Below are 18,561 nucleotides of genomic sequence, written 5' to 3'. Positions count from 1 at the left end.
GACTTTTAGTTTTGTGTTGCTGAACATTTGTATCAATTGGAGTGCTCCTTTAAGTAGTTGGTTGAACTTTTTCTCGCACTATGAATTCAGTTGTTCTGCCGACCTTTCCCCTTCTAGCTCCACAATGACAGTCCGTGACATGATCTCCATGGTGCGATCAAGTTCACAAACTGTGACTGAAGGAGTCGTGTCTCATCCTCGGAGTCTGGCTCCTCTTATCCCAAGTGAGTATGCACGTTGTGTTTTGCTTGAGGGTATATGTCTTCGGTAGATGATAAATAAGTTAGGTGGTCTATGTGCTCGAGTAGAATGGAACATTCTTCTGCAGCAGAGATTTGTTATTGTGAAGTTGGCTTTTTGTTACCTGTTGCCTTCCTGATTGCGACTACCACTTTGATCATAGTGGGGAGGATTGCGTGCTACTGTGACCCTTTGGGCTGTACTGGTGGGAGCTTTGCTCATGGTAGGTCTTACCTAGCCAGGCAGGTCAACAGGTAGGAGCCAGACTGAGTAGTCACACATATATATTTTTTTGGGGGTAGGAAAAAGTTTTTTCCCCCCCGCCTGGTCTAGTCGCCCCCAGATGGTGTTTGGATATGGACACCCAGCAGGGCTAAAACAAGACCTGTCAAAGGGTTGAGGAGCTCCCTGTGAGCCAACGGCCATCCATATCTGGTGCCCAACTGTCTGCAGATGTCCTCCTGCAGTGGGGTTACCTCTTTCCAGGAGGTTGGTGGTAGGATTTGCACTCCAGCCACCATAAAAACATGGCATTTCACAACACGCGCAAAGAACACAACTAAAAAAAACCCAATCCGTGGGAGTACCTGTGATGGATTTCAACCACGAACTCTTCAAAGATAATGAGCTTTATTGTAATCAATCCTCCACATCATCTACAAAAGAACAACAACATATTTAGTATGCGTTCATAGAATATGCCCTATGTAAAGCAAGCCATATGAAAGATGCGTCATTTTAACTTACCAGCTCAAATTCATCACAAGTAAAAGGCAATCCCCTCGCTCTCGAGCCAACCTTCTGAGAGGCACATCTTACTGCGAGAGAGGGAACTACGCCAACAGATCTTCGCCTTTATTTCATCACATTCTCCCTCCAATTAGATTTACAGCAAGCTCGCATTGGAATCACACAAAACTACAGAGTATAAAATGCACCGAGAATCAAACGTTCACTAGCTGAGGATAAAGCGACCGACAATCCCAAACGAACCGGTTTTCGACTCTCTCGGCCTGCTCGGGTATGATAACTGCCAGAACCGGTTTCAGAATCAGCAATGTTGGGCAATATCGGATTAACGGGATCTACTCCCAGCCCGGGCACCGGCGGTTCGACACGAATCAGGACCCCGGCAGACCCGAGGAAGAAGAAGAATCCGCTGTCGGGCCCAATGTGGACGGCTCAAGTGCGGTAAACTTATCCGTCCCCGCCACATTTCCCTCACTCGTGCTGGGACACGGATCCTCTCCACAAGGAGCTAGATGTCGACCGACAAGGTAGCCATGTATCCATGAGGAATCCAAACGAGGGCATATTCCGGGTTAGCCTCCAACACGTGGACCCGATCGACTATCGGTTCGTGCTTGCTATGTCGGACCATCCGTTTCAAGAAAGCGGGCCTGGACTCGGTCAGCCAGCCTGGCAAAGATTGACCACTTGCACTGTGTCTTTGATAACGAAACATTCGGTCGTGCGGAGTTTCATTTGTAGCAGTGGACAACAGAGTACGGATAGCATGTAAAGCTTCGGGTAAAACCTGTCCCCACTGATGGTAAAACCTGCCAAACCTCCGAGTCCTCAATGCCATTTCCACAGCCTTCCAGACAATTGCATTCAATTGCTCGACCTGCCCGTTCCCCTGGGGATTATACGGAGTAGTCTGGCTGGCAGCGATGCCCCGTTCTAGAAGGAAGGTCTTCACCTCCTGAGACATAAGCTCAACACCCCTGTCAGAATGGATGAAAGCCGGATATCCAAACAGTAGAAACAGCTGGCGCAAGCATCGGAGCACCGTCGCGGATGACATGTCAGGGCAGGGGAACGCAAAGGGAAATCGTGAATACTTGTCTACAATTGTGAGCATATAGCGATGCAGCCCAGACGGGGGTAGAGGTCCCTTAAGATCAGTTCCCAACCGCTCCCAAGGACGGCCGCTTGAATCAAAGTCCCCATTGGCGTTTTGTAGAAACGTGGCTTTAATTCAGCACCCACCGAACATGAACGGCATAATCGTCGGACACCATCCACCGAGAAAGGCAAGTTACGGCAACGAACAAAATGAGCGAGACGCGTCACCCCCGGGTGGCATAGATATTCGTGAATGACTCGCAGATCGTCGGACGTCATGCCCGTGCAGACTGGTCTAGACAGCGCATCGGCTGCCAAATTGTCGCCACCCGGGCGATAGATTATCCTAAAGCAATAATCTGCCAATTCAATCTGCCATCTCGATATCTTCTCATTCTTAATGCATTGAGCATGTCGATAGTCATACATAAAGGCCACAGACTGTTGATCGGTCATTAATTGAAACCGTTTGCCGAAAAGAAAATGTCGCCATCACCTAATTGCCTCGACGATAGCGTACGCCTCCTCTTCAATAGCAGAGTGTCGTCGTTCACTCTCGGTCAAGGTGCGCGAGAAGAAGGCCACCGGCTCCCCCCACCCTGGGTGAGTGTCGCTGGGATTGCGCAATCTGAGGCGTCTGTCTCGACCAGGAATGGTATTGTCTCGTCAATGGAGGTCACGCAGGCGCCTGCTATGTCTACCTTCAATTGTTGAAAGGCGTCCTTGACAGTCTTTGTCAGAGGAAAAGCCAATATCCACAAGAGGCCGAATCTTTTCTGAGTAGCTTTGCACCCACTGTGAATAATGAGAAAATAGCCCCAAGGTACGCAATGACACGATCACACGGAGCCGCCATGTCGAGCAAAGGCCAAAGTCGCTCGGCATCCGGCTTTATCTCGCCCCCGGGCACCGTGTACCTGAGAAGATCTATCGTCTTGACCACATATTTACACTTTTATTCATTGAAGGTCAAATTGTACTGATGCGCTACCCACAATAATCGTCGCAAGTTAGCATCATGGTCCTCCTGGTTGTGGCCGCAAACCATCACATTATCAACGTACACAAATATGTCTTTCAATTGGTCTTTAGCAATAATGTCGTCCATGGCGCGCTAAAAGCAAGATACGCCGTTTGTTACACCGAAAGGGATGCGACGAAATTGATATAGCCTTTGGCCGGATTCTAACCCAGTATAGGGCCTGTCAGATTCACGTATCGGTATCTGATGATACGCGCTTCTAAGATCCAAGGTGCTGAATACTCGGTACTTAGCCACGTCCCGTACCATATCATATCATCAATTCTGGGCAATGGATAGGCGTCAAGCTGTGTGAATCGATTAATAGTTTGAGAATAATCCACCACCATGCACCTCTGACGATTAGCCGTATGCACCACCAGCACCTGGGCTCTCCATGGAGAACTACTCGGCTCTATAATGCCCTCCCGCAGCAAACGTTTAGTCTCATCGGCAATGAACTGTGCGTCAGCGCGAATGTATCATCTAGACTTTACGGTTTGTGGTTTGCAATCGGCAGTCAAACTGGGAAATAGAGCAGGTGGCTCGATAGCCATTTCAGCCAGACCGCAGACAGAAAGAGTATTCTCTCCTTCTCCGAATTGCATCTCCAATCGGCCATGTCTATGCAAAAAATCATGTCCTAGAAGCACATCGGCGCATAGATTCGGCATTATCATAAGTTTTACATCAGGATACACAATATCATTGACAACCAAATTAACTATGCACATTCTCTTTGTGTGTGTCCACAGGCCCGCAGAGGCCATATAGATCCGCCATGTAGCATGGCCGATCGACCATCTGTGGCGCTTGACCAAAGCTTGACTGACATCGCTCGCACTGCTGCCCGTGTCTATCAGCAGCTTTCCCCTCGTCGAGTACCGGAAGCGCTGCGCTGACTACTGCAAGACAGCGTCGGCTCCGCAGAGCTGGACGCACGCGCGCGAAGTGTTGGTTCCCGCAAGGGTCGTACGTTACGTTTTCATCAAGCGACAAACCTTCGCAAAGTGTCCTCTTTCCCACAAGTATGACACGTCGCTTCACAAGCGGGGCAAAGAGCACGTGAGTGGCGACGATTCCCGCAGAAGTAACACTTTGCGTTGTCAGTAGGGGAGGTAGCGGCCGCAGTACTCAGAGCATCCTCTTCAAGACCCAGCGGAACGTCGGTCGATCCTGGAGAAGCCGCAGCACCCACAGGGGGTCGTTCGGGAATAGGTGTCGTCTGTGTGAGCCTCGGCGGTGGCTCCCGCTGTTATGCAAGGGCGGCTGTACGCCTCAGAGCGAGTCTGCGCGAGCTGTAGGACGCTAGCTTGATCGTACGCTTCCTGGAGGGTCATTGCTGTCTTCTCGAGTAATCTTAGCCATATTGCCGGTGACACGAGGCCAGTCACAAAAGCATCACGCATTAAATCATCAGTTATCTCAGCTGCCGTCCGAGCCTCAACCATACAGTCCTTGCCAAGTCTTCGCAATTCCTGAAGAAACTGTTCTAGAGGTTCCGAGTGGTCTTGTCGCCGTGTAGTGTAGCGAGCATATGTCTCGCGTACATTGTGCTCCGAGGTTTTACGTATATTTCTCTCAGAGCATCCATCCACAGCGGTCTCCTAAGTCTCACAGTGAGAAATATAGTCGAACACAGTGTTGGAGACATGGCAGGTGAGAACTGAAAGTTTCTGCTCCCAGGTAATCTCCAGCACAGCAGCAATATAATTCACTGGCTTACGGCGTCTGTCGCCTGGGGGTCCCCGCAGAACTCCTCGAGTCTCAGTATCTTGTCCATGGAACTCGAGCTAAGGAGATGATTACAATAAAATGTGATGGATTTCAACCACGAACTCTTCAAAGATAATGAGCTTTATTGTAATCAATCCTCCACATCATCTACAAAAGAACAATAACATATTTAGTATGCGTTAATAGAATATGCCCTATGTAAAGCAAGCCAAATGAAAGATGCGTCATTTTAAGTTACCAGCTCAAATTTATCACAAGTAAAAGGCAATCCCCTCGCTCTCGAGCCAACCTTCTTATAGGCACGTCTTACTGCTAGAGAGGGAACTACACCAACAGATCTTCGCCTTTATTTCATCACAGTACCTCCTGTGCAAGGGCAGCTCACCGGATGACGGGATTGGGGCAAAGCCTTTTGGATCCCCATTCTTTGATAATAGGAGGAGAAGCACGGGGTAACTTTCCTGGGTTGGGTTGTGGAGGTGTGTGTCGGGGTGGTGCTGAGGTGTCGTCCACCAGACGACGGTCTCCTTGGGTTAACCGGGGGCAGTCACTTCAGGTGGGTGCCTGGAATCTTCTCGGTCTAAGAGAGGATGATCACCCGTCTCTGCTATCACCTTAGTTCCAGCGTTTGAACATCAATTTTGCAGCACTTTCTGAGGTTTAGAGGCCAGATAGTGGTGAGATCATTGAGGGTGGTTACACCTTCTACTGGTCTGGTCGCTTTGACGGTTACCATGCTCAAGGAGTTGTTATAGCTATGTCCATTAAGCTGACTCCGATAATAGTTGGTCACATTGGTCAACGAGCGTATTATGAGACTGAGGATTCGTCACTCTTTGGGTGTCATTTTCCTGGTCTCTGTATATGCTCCGACTGAGGAAAGTGATCTCACTGTGAAGGAGGTATTCTACGCCAAGCTCAAATCTGGTTGATCAGTGCCCCAGGAGATACTCTTCTAGTCTTGGGGGATTTCAATGCATCGACTGGCACTGATGGGGATGGTTACGAGGCATGTGTTGGTCCCCATAGATCCGGGACTGTGAACCAGAATAGCAGTAAGTTCCTCGGCTTTGCAACAAGTCATGGACTTAGGGTGGCTGGTTCATGGTTTCAGCGCCCACAGCCTCATTGCTGGACATGGTATTCCAATGCTGGTGGTGTGGCAAAGGAGATTGACCACGTCTCATTGATGGTCGACGGCGGATGCTCCAGAATTGCAGGGTCTACCGGAGTGCTCAGTTCCTCAACACTGACTACAGGCTTGTTGTAGCAACTCTGAAGTTGCAGCTCAAATCCAAGAGAATTCTATCATCCCAGCCTAGGCTGGATGTGGGCAAGCACAAGGAGGAGAGGGTGGCTGAGGAGTTTGCGAGCAGGTTGAGCGGGGATTGGGGGGGGGGGGGGGCGGAGGCTGGTTGCTTTGGGGGATCCTGAGGAGTTTTGGAGTGCCTTCAAGAGCACCATCCTTGATGTTGCCGGTGGCAGTCCTGGAACCCACCGTCAGGCAAAGTAGAACTTTGTCTTTCAGGGGACGCTCGATACCATCGACCAGAGTCGCAGGCCCAGTTTTGATGGCAGAGCTGAACTGTTCCGGGAGCTGAGGCGTAAAACTGGATGCTTGCTGAGGGTGGACAAGGAGGCCTATGTGCGAGGAATCTGTTAAATGGCAGAGCATCCATTGTGGATATGCGATTCTCGTCCTTCTTACAGAGGAATCCGTGGCATTGCGTTCCTCTAATCTGTCCCTCGGTGTACTGTGGTTAGAGCAGAGGGTGGTGGCCTCTTGACAGAGGAGTCTGAATTGAAGGCCCGCTGGGCCAGTTACTTTGAGCGGCTGTAACAGGCTAACCCACCGGCTGTTGAATTGGACATCAGGGGTGTTGCTATCCCAAATGCTGACCTCCCAATTAACTGTGAACCGCCTTCACTTGTGGAAACACAGGCGGCGGTGAACCGGTTGAAAGGTGACAACGCTCCTGGGATTTGTGGCATCCATGCTGAGCTTCTCAAGGCTGGTGGAAATGCTGTACTAGTCACTGCATGCAGTTCTGTGCTCTGTTTGGAGCACAGGCATCATCCCAACTGACTGGAAGAGGGGGCCTTGTTGTCCCCTTCTGGAAAGGGAAGGGTGATCACCAGGACTGCAACAACTACTGAGGGGTGACGCTACACTCGATGTTGGGCAAGGTCTTTGCTTGGATCATTCTTGAGAGGGTTCACCGCCACCTGCTCGAGCATCAGCGACCGGAGCAGTCGGGCTTTACATCAAAGAGGTCAACGACTGACCGTATCCTTGTGCTTCGGGTCCACACCGAACGCAAGGGACAGTCTCGTCAGGGGCTGCTTGCAGCCTATGTTGATCTCCACAAAGCGTTTGATTCGGTGAATCGGGATGCCTACTGGAGGATTATTGGTCTTCGTGGGGTGCCACCAAAGCTGATCAATCTGATCTCTGAACTCTCCTCTGGTACCGAGTGCTGTGAGGTGTGTTGGCTCCATCTCTGACTTATTTCTGGTTGTTACTGGAGTTCGGCAGGGGTGTGTACTAGCTCGCACACTCTTCAGCGCTTGTATGGACTGGATTCTGGGGAGGATGTCGGAGAGGACAGGCTGTGGTGCATTGTTTGGGAGTGTCGAGATCTCTGACCTTGATTTCACAGATGATGCAGTCATCTTTGCAGAGATGCTTTATATTTTTATGGGGGCCCTCCAGGCACTGAATGAGGAGGCGAGCCGCTGGAATTATGGATTTCCTGGGTCAAAACCAAGATCCAGGCTTTCAATGACATATTGGATGCTGCTGTCTTGTCTGTGCCTGTTTGTGGTGAAGATGTTGAGGTCACAAAGAGATTCACTTACCTTGGCAGTGTTATTCATGTCTCCGCATGTTGTGAGCCAGAGGTTGATTGACGTCTGGGTCGGGCCTGGGGAGTCATGGATTCACTGGATCATGGGGTGTGGCACTGTCGGTATCTATGCAGGAGGATGAAAGTCAGAGTCTTTAAGTCCTTGGTGCTTCCAGTCTTACTCTACAGATGTGAGACTTTGACCCTCACCAAGGGCCAGAGAATTTGGAACCAAGTCTCTTCGGAGAATCCTTGGCTATCTCTGGGCGGACTTTGTGTCCGAGTGGTTGCTGAGAGAGACTCAGAGATGAGATTTGTTACCTGTATGGTCCGTGAGCGTCAGCTGCGGCTGTATGGACATGTGGCTCATTTTCCAGATACCGATCCAGATCACCAGATACTCTCAGCAAGGGAGCCTCGTGAGTGGAGGAAGCCAACAGGCCGACCATGTGCGCATCGTAGTTGCAGCAGGTTGATCGGCATCTCAAGGAGACAGGGATGGGCCAGGCATCAGCCTGGGGGATGGCCAGACAGAGGCCCCTGGAGTATCGTCGGAAAGTGGATGCGGTGACGCTCTGCTCCGGTGCATGCTCCCATACCTGAACTGATCTTGTTGTTTTGTCTGCTGTGAAGGGGGCAGTATTGAAATTAACATAAGGTAGGAAAGGATTGTTCATTTCCGCTCTCTCTGTAAACCAGACGAGGTGCCAGGTGAGCTAAGAAGAGGATATGCTTGGACATTTGCATCCCGTGTGTGCTGATAATCACACACCCCCTCCCTCACCTCGTGGCCCAAGCTCTTCATTTTAGGAGTCCATCGCGGTTCCCACACTACAAGAACCCATAGGATGCGTCGCCATTGGCAAACTGCAATGCGTCGCATGATTGGTATCGGTGGTTCCAGTGACTGACATTGTGTATGAGTCACCACCACCACCACCACCACCACCATGGCAGAAACTTGCTCCCTCTAAGTGGCCAGTACTGTTGAGTGAGCAAAGGATGTTCAGAGGGGTGGGGCTTGGCGGTCAGGGGAGGTAATAAAAGACCAAAACACATGCTGGTCAGTCTCTGTCGGGGTTTTAATCTTGAGGATTGTTTCTCGCTATCTGGGCTACACGTCACCACATGTGCGTCCCACTGTTCTCTCTGATCACCCTACATACAAGCCTGTCTGCCACTTTGCTTTCCCCCTTTACTTCACCCACGGAATTCTTCACCTGTTTGCTGCTCCATGCCATGGCTGGAGACCTTGTGGTGGAGCTCCGTTGCGAAAATCCACCAACCGTATCGTATCCTTATAAAACGACCTCACCTCATTCATCCCATTGTGTGTGTGAATGCATGACTGTGCTCGTGACCATTTGGACGTTATTCTTTGTATTAAGTGCTATCATTATATCAGTTGTAAATGTATTTATTTATTTGCTTGCATTTGTGTCCATCGGTTTTTTTTTTCAGGATTATCCGTTTTCATTATATTGTGCCTTTTCTGTAAATAAACCTGTTATTATATGTTACTTCATTCGGCCTATCCTGTGGTGGAATTAAATTATAAAACCCCGATCATCGACGGGTCAGCTTTAGACACTTGTGACATGTATGTATGTATTATGTATGTATGTATTATGTATGTATATATTTAGTGGCCTGCTCTTAGATGTTCTTGGTTTATTTCAGATCTTAAGGTTGTTGGGGTCCTTTGAAAACCATTAATTCACAGCAACATGATTGATTTGAAATGTTTGAAAATTTTGAGATGTATCCTGATATCCTGATTTTTGTAGCCTAATGGTGAAATTTTATTCTTCACATTTACCTTATCCTTTTCTTTAGCCGTTCTTTCCTCAAGCACAAATGACCATGCAGCCATTCCTCAACGTCCCGCACAGACTGGGCTGCCCTACTCCCGGCCTATGGAGGGCCCTATTGTGATTGATGATGAGCCAAACAATGTCTGTGCCCCACCTACATCTACGCGAACAACCTCATGGACTCGGCCTAATGCTGATGGCAGTTTCCAGCCTACCCAGGGCGTAACCACAACTGGAACATTTTCATCCCCGGCTCTACGTTTAGTCTCCACACGTGGATCTGTCTCTCAAAGCATTCCAGGTCGTGGTTCAGGGATTCCATCCATTCAACCCTCAACTGGCACCTTTGCAGAGCCCTCAGTCCCAACTGGTCGAAGTGGGACTTTTAGATCTGCAGGATCAGCAACAGAAAATCGCAATCATGTGAATGAAGCAGTTGATGGAGGTAAGCTGATACTGCTGTTCTTTTCTCATTTTGGATAATATTGCTCTTGGAATAATTTGTCTTGCATAATGCAATTGATCACTGTTGTGGTTGGCAGGATGGCCTACAGGTATGCTCTGCCATCCTAGCTTCCACCTACAGGTGCCTCTAATCTCTCTAGCCTGGGTTTGAATCTCGGCCCAGCTCTAAACTATCAAACCGGTGTTTCCCATGGTGTCCTTCGCAAAGAGTAGGCGAGCTATCACCAACATCATGGCCAAATTCAAAATTCCTGCTCTAACCTTAGTTGAACGTCAATCTTGGCTTTGCAGCAAAGGTTTATCCTTGGCACTATTGAGCTTCTCACCACATACAAAACTTTCATCCATAGCTTGATGGAGTACTGCTTTCCCTTCTGGGCTGGTGCTTCTGCCTCACACCTAGATATCGCACCGCGGAGCGAAAGGGGGACTATGGTTTTCCCCTCTGTCCGTGTGTGCGTCCGTCCATCCGGACCGAATTCTAATTTGGTGTGTGGGTGCAACTAGGCATATGGAAGAACGCTATTGAAAATTGGGTCGCCACGTCAAAATCCAAGATGGCCACCGCCATGTATGTCTGAACCTTGAGCGGAATATCTTGAAAAATAAGCGAAGTACCAACTTCTAATCTGGTGTGTGGGTGTATCTAGGCATAAGGAAGAACGCTATTGAAAATTGGGTCGCCACGTCAAAATCCAAGATGGCCGCCTAGCGTCTTCCACTTTGTCAACTCATCACTTCACCGACGGGGGACCTAGGCGTAACGCTTGTTTTTTTTGCCATAGATGAAGCAATGGAAAGTCTCACCATTAACAAATTGATTCCCCACCCCCCCCCCCAAAATATTTTCCATTCTGACAAATATCATACTGCAGTGCTTTCAGAAAGTATTCACATCCCTTGACTTTTCACATTTTGTTGTGTTACAGCCGGAATTAAAAATGGATTACATTAGAAAAAAATTGTCACCAAACTACACAAAATACCCCATAATGACAAAGTGAAAACATGTTTTTGGAGGTTTTTCAAATTTGTTGAAAATGAAATACAGAAATAAAGAATTTACATTAATATTCATTCAACCCCCTGAGTCAATACTTGGTAGAAGTGCCTTTGCAGCGATTACAGCTTTGAGTCTTCTTGGGTATGGCCGTATCAGCTTTGCACATCTGGATTTGGGGAGTTTCTCCCATTCTTCCTTGCAAATTTGCTCAAGCTCTGTCAAGTTGGATGGGGAGCCTTGGTGAACAGTAATCTTCAGGTCTTTCCACAGATTCTCAATGGGATTCCAATCTGGGCTTTGGCTGGGCCACTGAAGGACTTTCACATTCCTGTTCTGAAGCCATTTCAGTGTTGCTTTAGGTGTATGTTTGGGGTCATTGTTCTGTTGGAACATACATCTTCTCCGCAGTCTTAGGTCTTTTGTACTCTGAGGCAGGTTCTCCTCAAATGTTTGCCTGTATTTGGCTCCTCCCCTTATGCTTATGAGCCTCCTAGTCCCTGCTGCTGAAAAGCATCCCCATAGCATGATGCTGCTACCACCATCCTTCACGGTAGGGATGGTGTAGGATGGATGATGAACTGTGCTGGGTTTCTGCCAGACATAGCACTTTGCATTCAGGCCAAATATTTCAATTTCCATCTCACCAGACCACAGAATCACTTGCTCACAGTCTTTCATGTGCCTTTCTGAAAACTCCAGGCGTTCTGTCATGTGCCTCTTTCTGTGGAGTGGCTTCCGTCGGCCACTCTCACATAAAGCCTAGATTTGTGAAGTGCTGCAGATACTGTTATCCTTCCGGCAGGTTCTCCCATCTCAGCCAAGGAACTCTGTAGTTCTGTCAGAGTGTTCATTGGGTTCTTGGTCACCTCTCTGACCAAGGTCCTTCTTGCAAGGTTAGTCAGTTTGGTCGGACAGCCAGCTCTAGGAAGAGTCTAGGTAGTGCCATATTTTCATTTCCTAATGATGGAGCTCACTGTGCTGTTGGGAACTTTCAACACTCTAGAAATCGTTTTATTCCCTTCCCCAGATCTATACCTCCTCACAATTCTATCTCAGAGTTCTACGGACAGTTGCTTGGACTTCGTGGTAGAGTTTCTGCTCTGACATGTGTTACGTGCCCCTCCCCGACCCCTGGTCACGATGTACCTCCGAGCCCCAAGAGGAGTCACGGCAGAAAAATGTGTTATTCTGTATGTCAAAGCTCAATGGAGAAGCCACCCCAATTGTTACTCACAAACAAATATTGTATTAAGATCACACAAGAATAACAGTACAACAATAATAGTATTCAAAAGTACAATCAATATGTCCTATGATGGTACCATCAGTTTTGTAATATATAACTCACTGTGCTCCAAGTGAGTGAACGAAGAACATTCCCCAATGTCTCTTATTCCTGGCTTCAAGCCAAAGTTGATTCGCTCCAGCGATTGCCAGAATGATGTCCAATCGAGACCCGAATCCCGTGCGGATGGCAAGCACAGTCACACAGCCAAAGCTGCACAAAGGAGCCCTCAAGGCGACTGGGAAATCCAAAGGCGACTGGGAAATCACACCCTCGGGTATGGACTTTCACGGCTCACAGTCAGCGAACCGCAAATTAATCTTCAAAAGCCACGGTGCACACACACACCAGATACGTCTGAAAGCGGTGAAAACGGCTGACGAAGCAAAGAAACCTTGCTCAGCACGCGAGTCAAAATGGCCGACGACCCGTTCTTGAGACGTAACGGCCCGGCGATAATTCTCCTCGGAATCCACCGCCAAAAACCTGACACGCAGGTTGATCGGTCACAGCGATGACAACTCTGTCGCAGGAATCCCTTTCCCGGGAAACCCGAAAGTTCGCGAGTGACTCCCGTTCGACAACGTCCGCTTCAGAACTCGGAGCAGCTCAGCTTTCTTGTCCGACTCACTCGCTCCGCCTTCTTTTTCTCCTCTTCCTCTTCGTCGCCGTCCGGTTCCTGTTTCATTTAAATCATTAACCTTTAACTTTTGAAAATAGAAATATCTATTTCCTTTAAATTACAACAATAATAATACATGGAATCACAAATGTTTACAGTGGATGAAAACCACCACAACGGAAGTGACGAATCCGTAACACATGCACTATCAACTGTGTGACCTTATATAGAAAAGCGTGTTTCTTTCTAAATCATGTCCAATCAATTGAATTGACCACAGGGCGGCTCCAATCAAGTTGTCGAGACATCTTAATGATGATCAAAGGAAATTGGATGCACCTGAGCCCAATTTGGAGTGTCATAGCAAAGGGGTTGAATACTGATTTACTCAAGACATTTCAGCTTTTCATTCAGTGACAAAAAAAATCTCAATTTTATCCGTTTTAAATTCAGGCTGTAATCAAACTAAAATACGCCATTTCATGTCTGTCTGTCGGTCCGTCTGTCTGATGAGTTTTTGACGCCAATACATTCCGTCGTTACTTATCCTTTCTCAACCAAACTTGACAGGATGACAGGATGACGAAGGGTTACATAATGAAGGTTGTAGCACATTAATTCCCCCCCCTTCAAGGGGGTTTTCTCCCCAGGGCGGGGTTTCCCCACCATTGCTGTCAAAGGCGTTGCGTGTTGAGGTGTACATCAACATTAAATTAGCTTTATCGTGGCGTTTTTGCAAAGAAGAAGATTTATCGTGGCGTTTTTCCAAATACACTTTTAATAACAAAATTAATGATAATCGCATATTCTTAATGTTATTACAAAACAATATTAATACTAATAATGTCCCACTTCCCCAAGGCGTTTTTCCTGCAGTGATAACGTGTATAAATAGCTTATAGTTATAATGGTGTTTCCGTGGGAGCAACGGCTTCTACAGGAAGTAAAAAATATTATAAACCATAAACACGTATGCTTAGCTTTTTAAACAGTCACTAATGCTCTTTATATCATTAAATGAAGAAATTTGGAGGAAACCCGACATCCGTGAAGTTAGGTTTACTTACAGAATGGAGCAAAGATCTACTGCACTCTATATAACCCATAAATGTTGGGTGAATAACATGGCCCTTTCTGCCGCTACCGTGGCATTTTTCGTCGCAAACTTTTGAAACTCGCTCCTGCTGTTTGATACGAAACTGAAAGGGAGGAAGACTGGGGTGTGCTCATTTACCAAGTAACTAGCTTGTGCTTGCCAAGCCAGCTGTTCCTTAACGGTTTTGAATGCAATGCTTGCTCGAATGTTTAAACCACATGGCGATCTCTCCACAACAAACTTGGTAAATGAACACACCCAATGTTCTTGAGACCCAACCATAGATCGACTGTAATCTATATACCCCAAAGAGGAATGACCCTCCCTGCCCCTCCCGTAATCACTGGGTGTACTAGTACAACGAAATGTGAAGAAGCCATGGGGTTCCTTTCTGAAAGCACGGTATCCATTTCATTTGGAGACAAGGAATGTAGTTAGAAAGCTTCCAGAAATTGTGGAGATATTATCTTCTCAATTTCTTTCCTCTTCAGAATTTCTGTTTCAGCAGTATAATGACCGTCTCATGTGTGTATCCATTTCCTGTCCATTTCCATTCCCCTGCCCAAGGGCCTGTCCCTCCAAGGTCTTTGCCTGCTGGTTCACTGCGATCTTCAAATACACAGCATCCACCATTATCAAAGGAGATGCCTTCAGCTGCTCCAGTAAGCATTACCTTAATTAACATAACTATGTATTTTCTTTGTACAGTATGTAATGTTTTCCATTCCATTCTGAGCAGGTCTTATTTTCAGTTGTAGCCATTCATTTATCAAAAGCTTTTATGCCATAATAATGGACATACTGTATGATGGCTGGCATTACATTAGGTGTGCAATTCATTTTTGTGCCTCAGCGCCAAAGCCGCCAGAGGCATGTTTTCAGGTTGATCGTCTGTCCATGCATCCATAACAGGTTTTCATTACCGTAATAACTTAAGAACAGCTGACGAGGTCGATCCAAACTTGGTACAAGTATGTATAATGATGTAAAGATAAACTGATTAGATCATGGGGTCAATAGGTCAGAGGTCCCGTTAGGTAAAGATTCTGTTACTGCACTAACTTGTGAACAAGTGGTCATGGGATTCTGACCAAACTTGGTATAAGTATATATTATGACGCAAGCATAAACAGATTAGATTTTGGCATCAAGAGGTCAAAGGTTAGAGGTCATGTCAGGTAAAAATGTGATACGTGAGAACAACAGCTGAAGTGATTTAAATCAAACTTGGTACAAGGATGTATAATGTAATAATGTGGGTGAAGGCATATCGGATGATGTCGCGACATCAAATTACGTCTGCTCTAATCAGTATTACAAAGCCAGTCCTACTTATGGTTCCTCATCAGAGAGCACATGCGGCTCTGCGCTTCAGGAGATCTACCTCCAAAGCTAAGAATACCATCTGAAATAGTCTTTTCCTTTCATTTTATTAGTCCCCTACCGGTGTACACCATAGGGGACTATAGGTTTGCACTCCATCCCTCCGTCTGTCAGTCTGTCGGTCTGTCGGTCCATCAGTCCGTCACGCAAAGAACAGCTTTCCGGACTTTTCTCCTAAACTCTTAATGCTATTAATTTCAAACTTGGTACATGGTTTCCTCATTATAAGTTACAGATCAAGTTCGAACTTCACGACGTTTCGATCATTTTTGACAAAGTAATGGCACTTTGAACTTTGGGAATTTCTCCAACAGTTTTCTGGACTATAATTTGGAGTGCGGCAAGTCATAATACTGTCTTCTATGACAGTGCTACCCAATTCCGGTACGGGACATGTATTGCAGGCAGCGCAATACTCAGAATGCTTGTTGATGTTTGTATCTGTCAGGACATGTATATCTCTTAAACAAGTAAGGATAAAAAGGCAAAATAAAGTGCTGTCTTCGTCTTCATCATGATGTCCTCTTCCTCTCCAGTCAGGCTTATCAGAGCATTTCTTAGGCTTTGATAAATCTGATTCTTGCAATGCTGATGGTGTGTTTGTGTATGTTCTTTTCTCCTTTCCCCACAATCCATGCCCTCCTTCAATGGTTCAAAACACCACACCACCACAAAATTTAAAACACCTCACAGCCACGAAACACGTAATTATAAACACCTCACAGCCACGAAACACGTAATTATAAACACCTCACAGCCACGAAACACGTAATTATAAACACCTCACAGCCACGAAACACGTAATTATAAACACCTCACCACCACGAAATTAAAAACACCTCAGAGCCACGAAATTAAAAACACCTCACAGCCACGAAATTAAAAACACCTCACAGCCACGAAATTAAAAACACCTCACAGCCACGAAATTAAAAACACCTCACAGCCACGAAATTAAAAACACCTCACAGCCACGAAATTAAAAACACCTCACAGCCACGAAATTAAAAACACCTCACCACCATGTCATTTAAAAACACCTCACCACCACATAATTCAAAATACCTCAACACCACGTGATTCAAAACCACCACCACGTTTTTTTTTGTATACAGGGGGACCGCGAGGGAAAGACAGCACAGGGGGACCGCGAGGGAAAGACAGCACAGGGGGACCGCGAGGGAAAGACAGCACAGGGGGACCGCGAGGGAAAGACGGCACAGGGGGACCGCGAGGGAAAGACGGCACAGGGGGACCGCGAGGGAAAGACGGCACAGGGGGACCGCGAGGGAAAGACGGCACAGGGGGACCGCGAGGGAAAGACGGCACAGGGGGACCGCGAGGGAAAGACGGCACAGGGGGACCGCGAGGGAAAGACGGCACAGGGGGACCGCGAGGGAAAGACGGCACAGGGGGACCGCGAGGGAAAGACAGCACAGGGGGACCGCGAGGGAAAGACGGCACAGGGGGACCGCGAGGGAAAGACAGCACAGGGGGACCGCGAGGGAAAGACGGCACAGGGGGACCGCGAGGGAAAGACAGCACAGGGGGACCGCGAGTGAAAGACGGCACAGGGGGACCGCGAGGGAAAGACAGCACAGGGGGACCGCGAGGGAAAGACAGCACAGGGGGACCGCGAGGGAAAGACAGCACAGGGGGACCGCGAGGGAAAGACAGCACAGGGGGACCGCGAGGGAAAGACAGCACAGGGGGACCGCGAGGGAAAGACAGCACAGGGGGACCGCGAGGGAAAGACAGCACAGGGGGACCGCGAGGGAAAGACAGCACAGGGGGACCGCGAGGGAAAGACAGCACAGGGGGACCGCGAGGGAAAGACAGCACAGGGGGGCCGCGAGGGAAAGACAGCACAGGGGGACCGCGAGGGAAAGACAGCACAGGGGGACCGCGAGGGAAAGACAGCACAGGGGGACCGCGAGGGAAAGACAGCACAGGGGGACCGCGAGGGAAAGACAGCACAGGGGGACCGCGAGGGAAAGACAGCACATGGGGACCGCGAGGGAAAGACAGCACAGGGGGACCGCGAGGGAAAGACAGCACAGGGGGACCGCGAGGGAAAGACAGCACAGGGGGACCGCGAGGGAAAGACAGCACAGGGGGACCGCGAGGGAAAGACAGCACAGGGGGACCGCGAGGGAAAGACAGCACAGGGGGACCGCAAGGGAAAGACAGCACAGGCGGACCGCGAGGGAAAGACAGCACAGGGGGACCGCGAGGGAAAGACAGCACAGGGGGACCGCGAGGGAAAGACAGCACAGGGGGACCGCGAGGGAAAGACAGCACAGGGGGACCGCGAGGGAAATACAGCACAGGGGGACCGCGAGGGAAAGACAGCACAGGGGGACCGCGAGGGAAAGACAGCACAGGGGGACCGCGAGGGAAAGACAGCACAGGGGGACCGCGAGGGAAAGACAGCACAGAGGGACCGCGAGGGAAAGACAGCACAGGGGGACCGCGAGGGAAAGACAGCACAGGGGGACCGCGAGGGAAAGACAGCACAGGGGGACCGCGAGGGAAAGACAGCACAGGGGGACCGCGAGGGAAAGACAGCACAGGGGGACCGCGAGGGAAAGACAGCACAGGGGGACCGCGAGGGAAAGACAGCACAGGGGGACCGCGAGGGAAAGACAGCACAGGGGGACCGCGAGGGAAAGACAGCACAGGGGGACCGCGAGGGAAAGACAGCACAGGGGGACCACGAGGGAAAGACAGCACAGGGGGACCGCGAGGGAAAGACAGCACAGGGGGACCGCGAGGGAAAGACAGCACAGGGGGACCGCGACGGAAAGACAGCACAGGGGGACCGCGACGGAAAGACAGCACAGGGGGACCGCGAGGGAAAGACAGCACAGGGGGACCGCGACGGAAAGACAGCACAGGGGGACCGCGAGGGAAAGACAGCACAGGGGGACCGCGACGGAAAGACAGCACAGGGGGACCGCGAGGGAAAGACAGCACAGGGGGACCGCGAGGGAAAGACAGCACAGGGGGACCGCGAGGGAAAGACGGGACAGGGGGACCGCGAGGGAAAGACGGCACAGGGGGACCGCGAGGGAAAGACGGCACAGGGGGACCGCGAGGGAAAGACGGGACAGGGGGACCGCGAGGGAAAGACGGGACAGGGGGACCGCGAGGGAAAGACGGCACAGGGGGACCGCGAGGGAAAGACGGCACAGGGGGACC

General features: G+C 49.2%; 1 protein-coding gene across 2 annotated transcripts in view; it reads left to right on the top strand.

Annotated features, from left to right (window-relative positions):
- Positions 1-18,561, top strand: part of ATF7IP2 (activating transcription factor 7 interacting protein 2) — a 192,274-nt gene that overhangs the window by 98,678 nt on the left and 75,035 nt on the right. For both annotated transcript variants that reach the window (XM_078785581.1, XM_078785582.1), the window contains 3 exons: positions 118-224; positions 9,529-9,951; positions 14,545-14,639. In XM_078785581.1, coding sequence (XP_078641707.1) covers positions 118-224; positions 9,529-9,951; positions 14,545-14,639 — 625 coding nt within the window. The remainder of the gene's footprint in view (positions 1-117; positions 225-9,528; positions 9,952-14,544; positions 14,640-18,561) is intronic.

Source organism: Myxine glutinosa, chromosome 10 (genome assembly GCF_964187855.1).
Source record: "Myxine glutinosa chromosome 10, kmMyxGlut1.1, whole genome shotgun sequence".
NCBI lineage: Eukaryota > Metazoa > Chordata > Myxini > Myxiniformes > Myxinidae > Myxine > Myxine glutinosa.
This window is presented reverse-complemented; position numbering and strand designations above follow the sequence as displayed.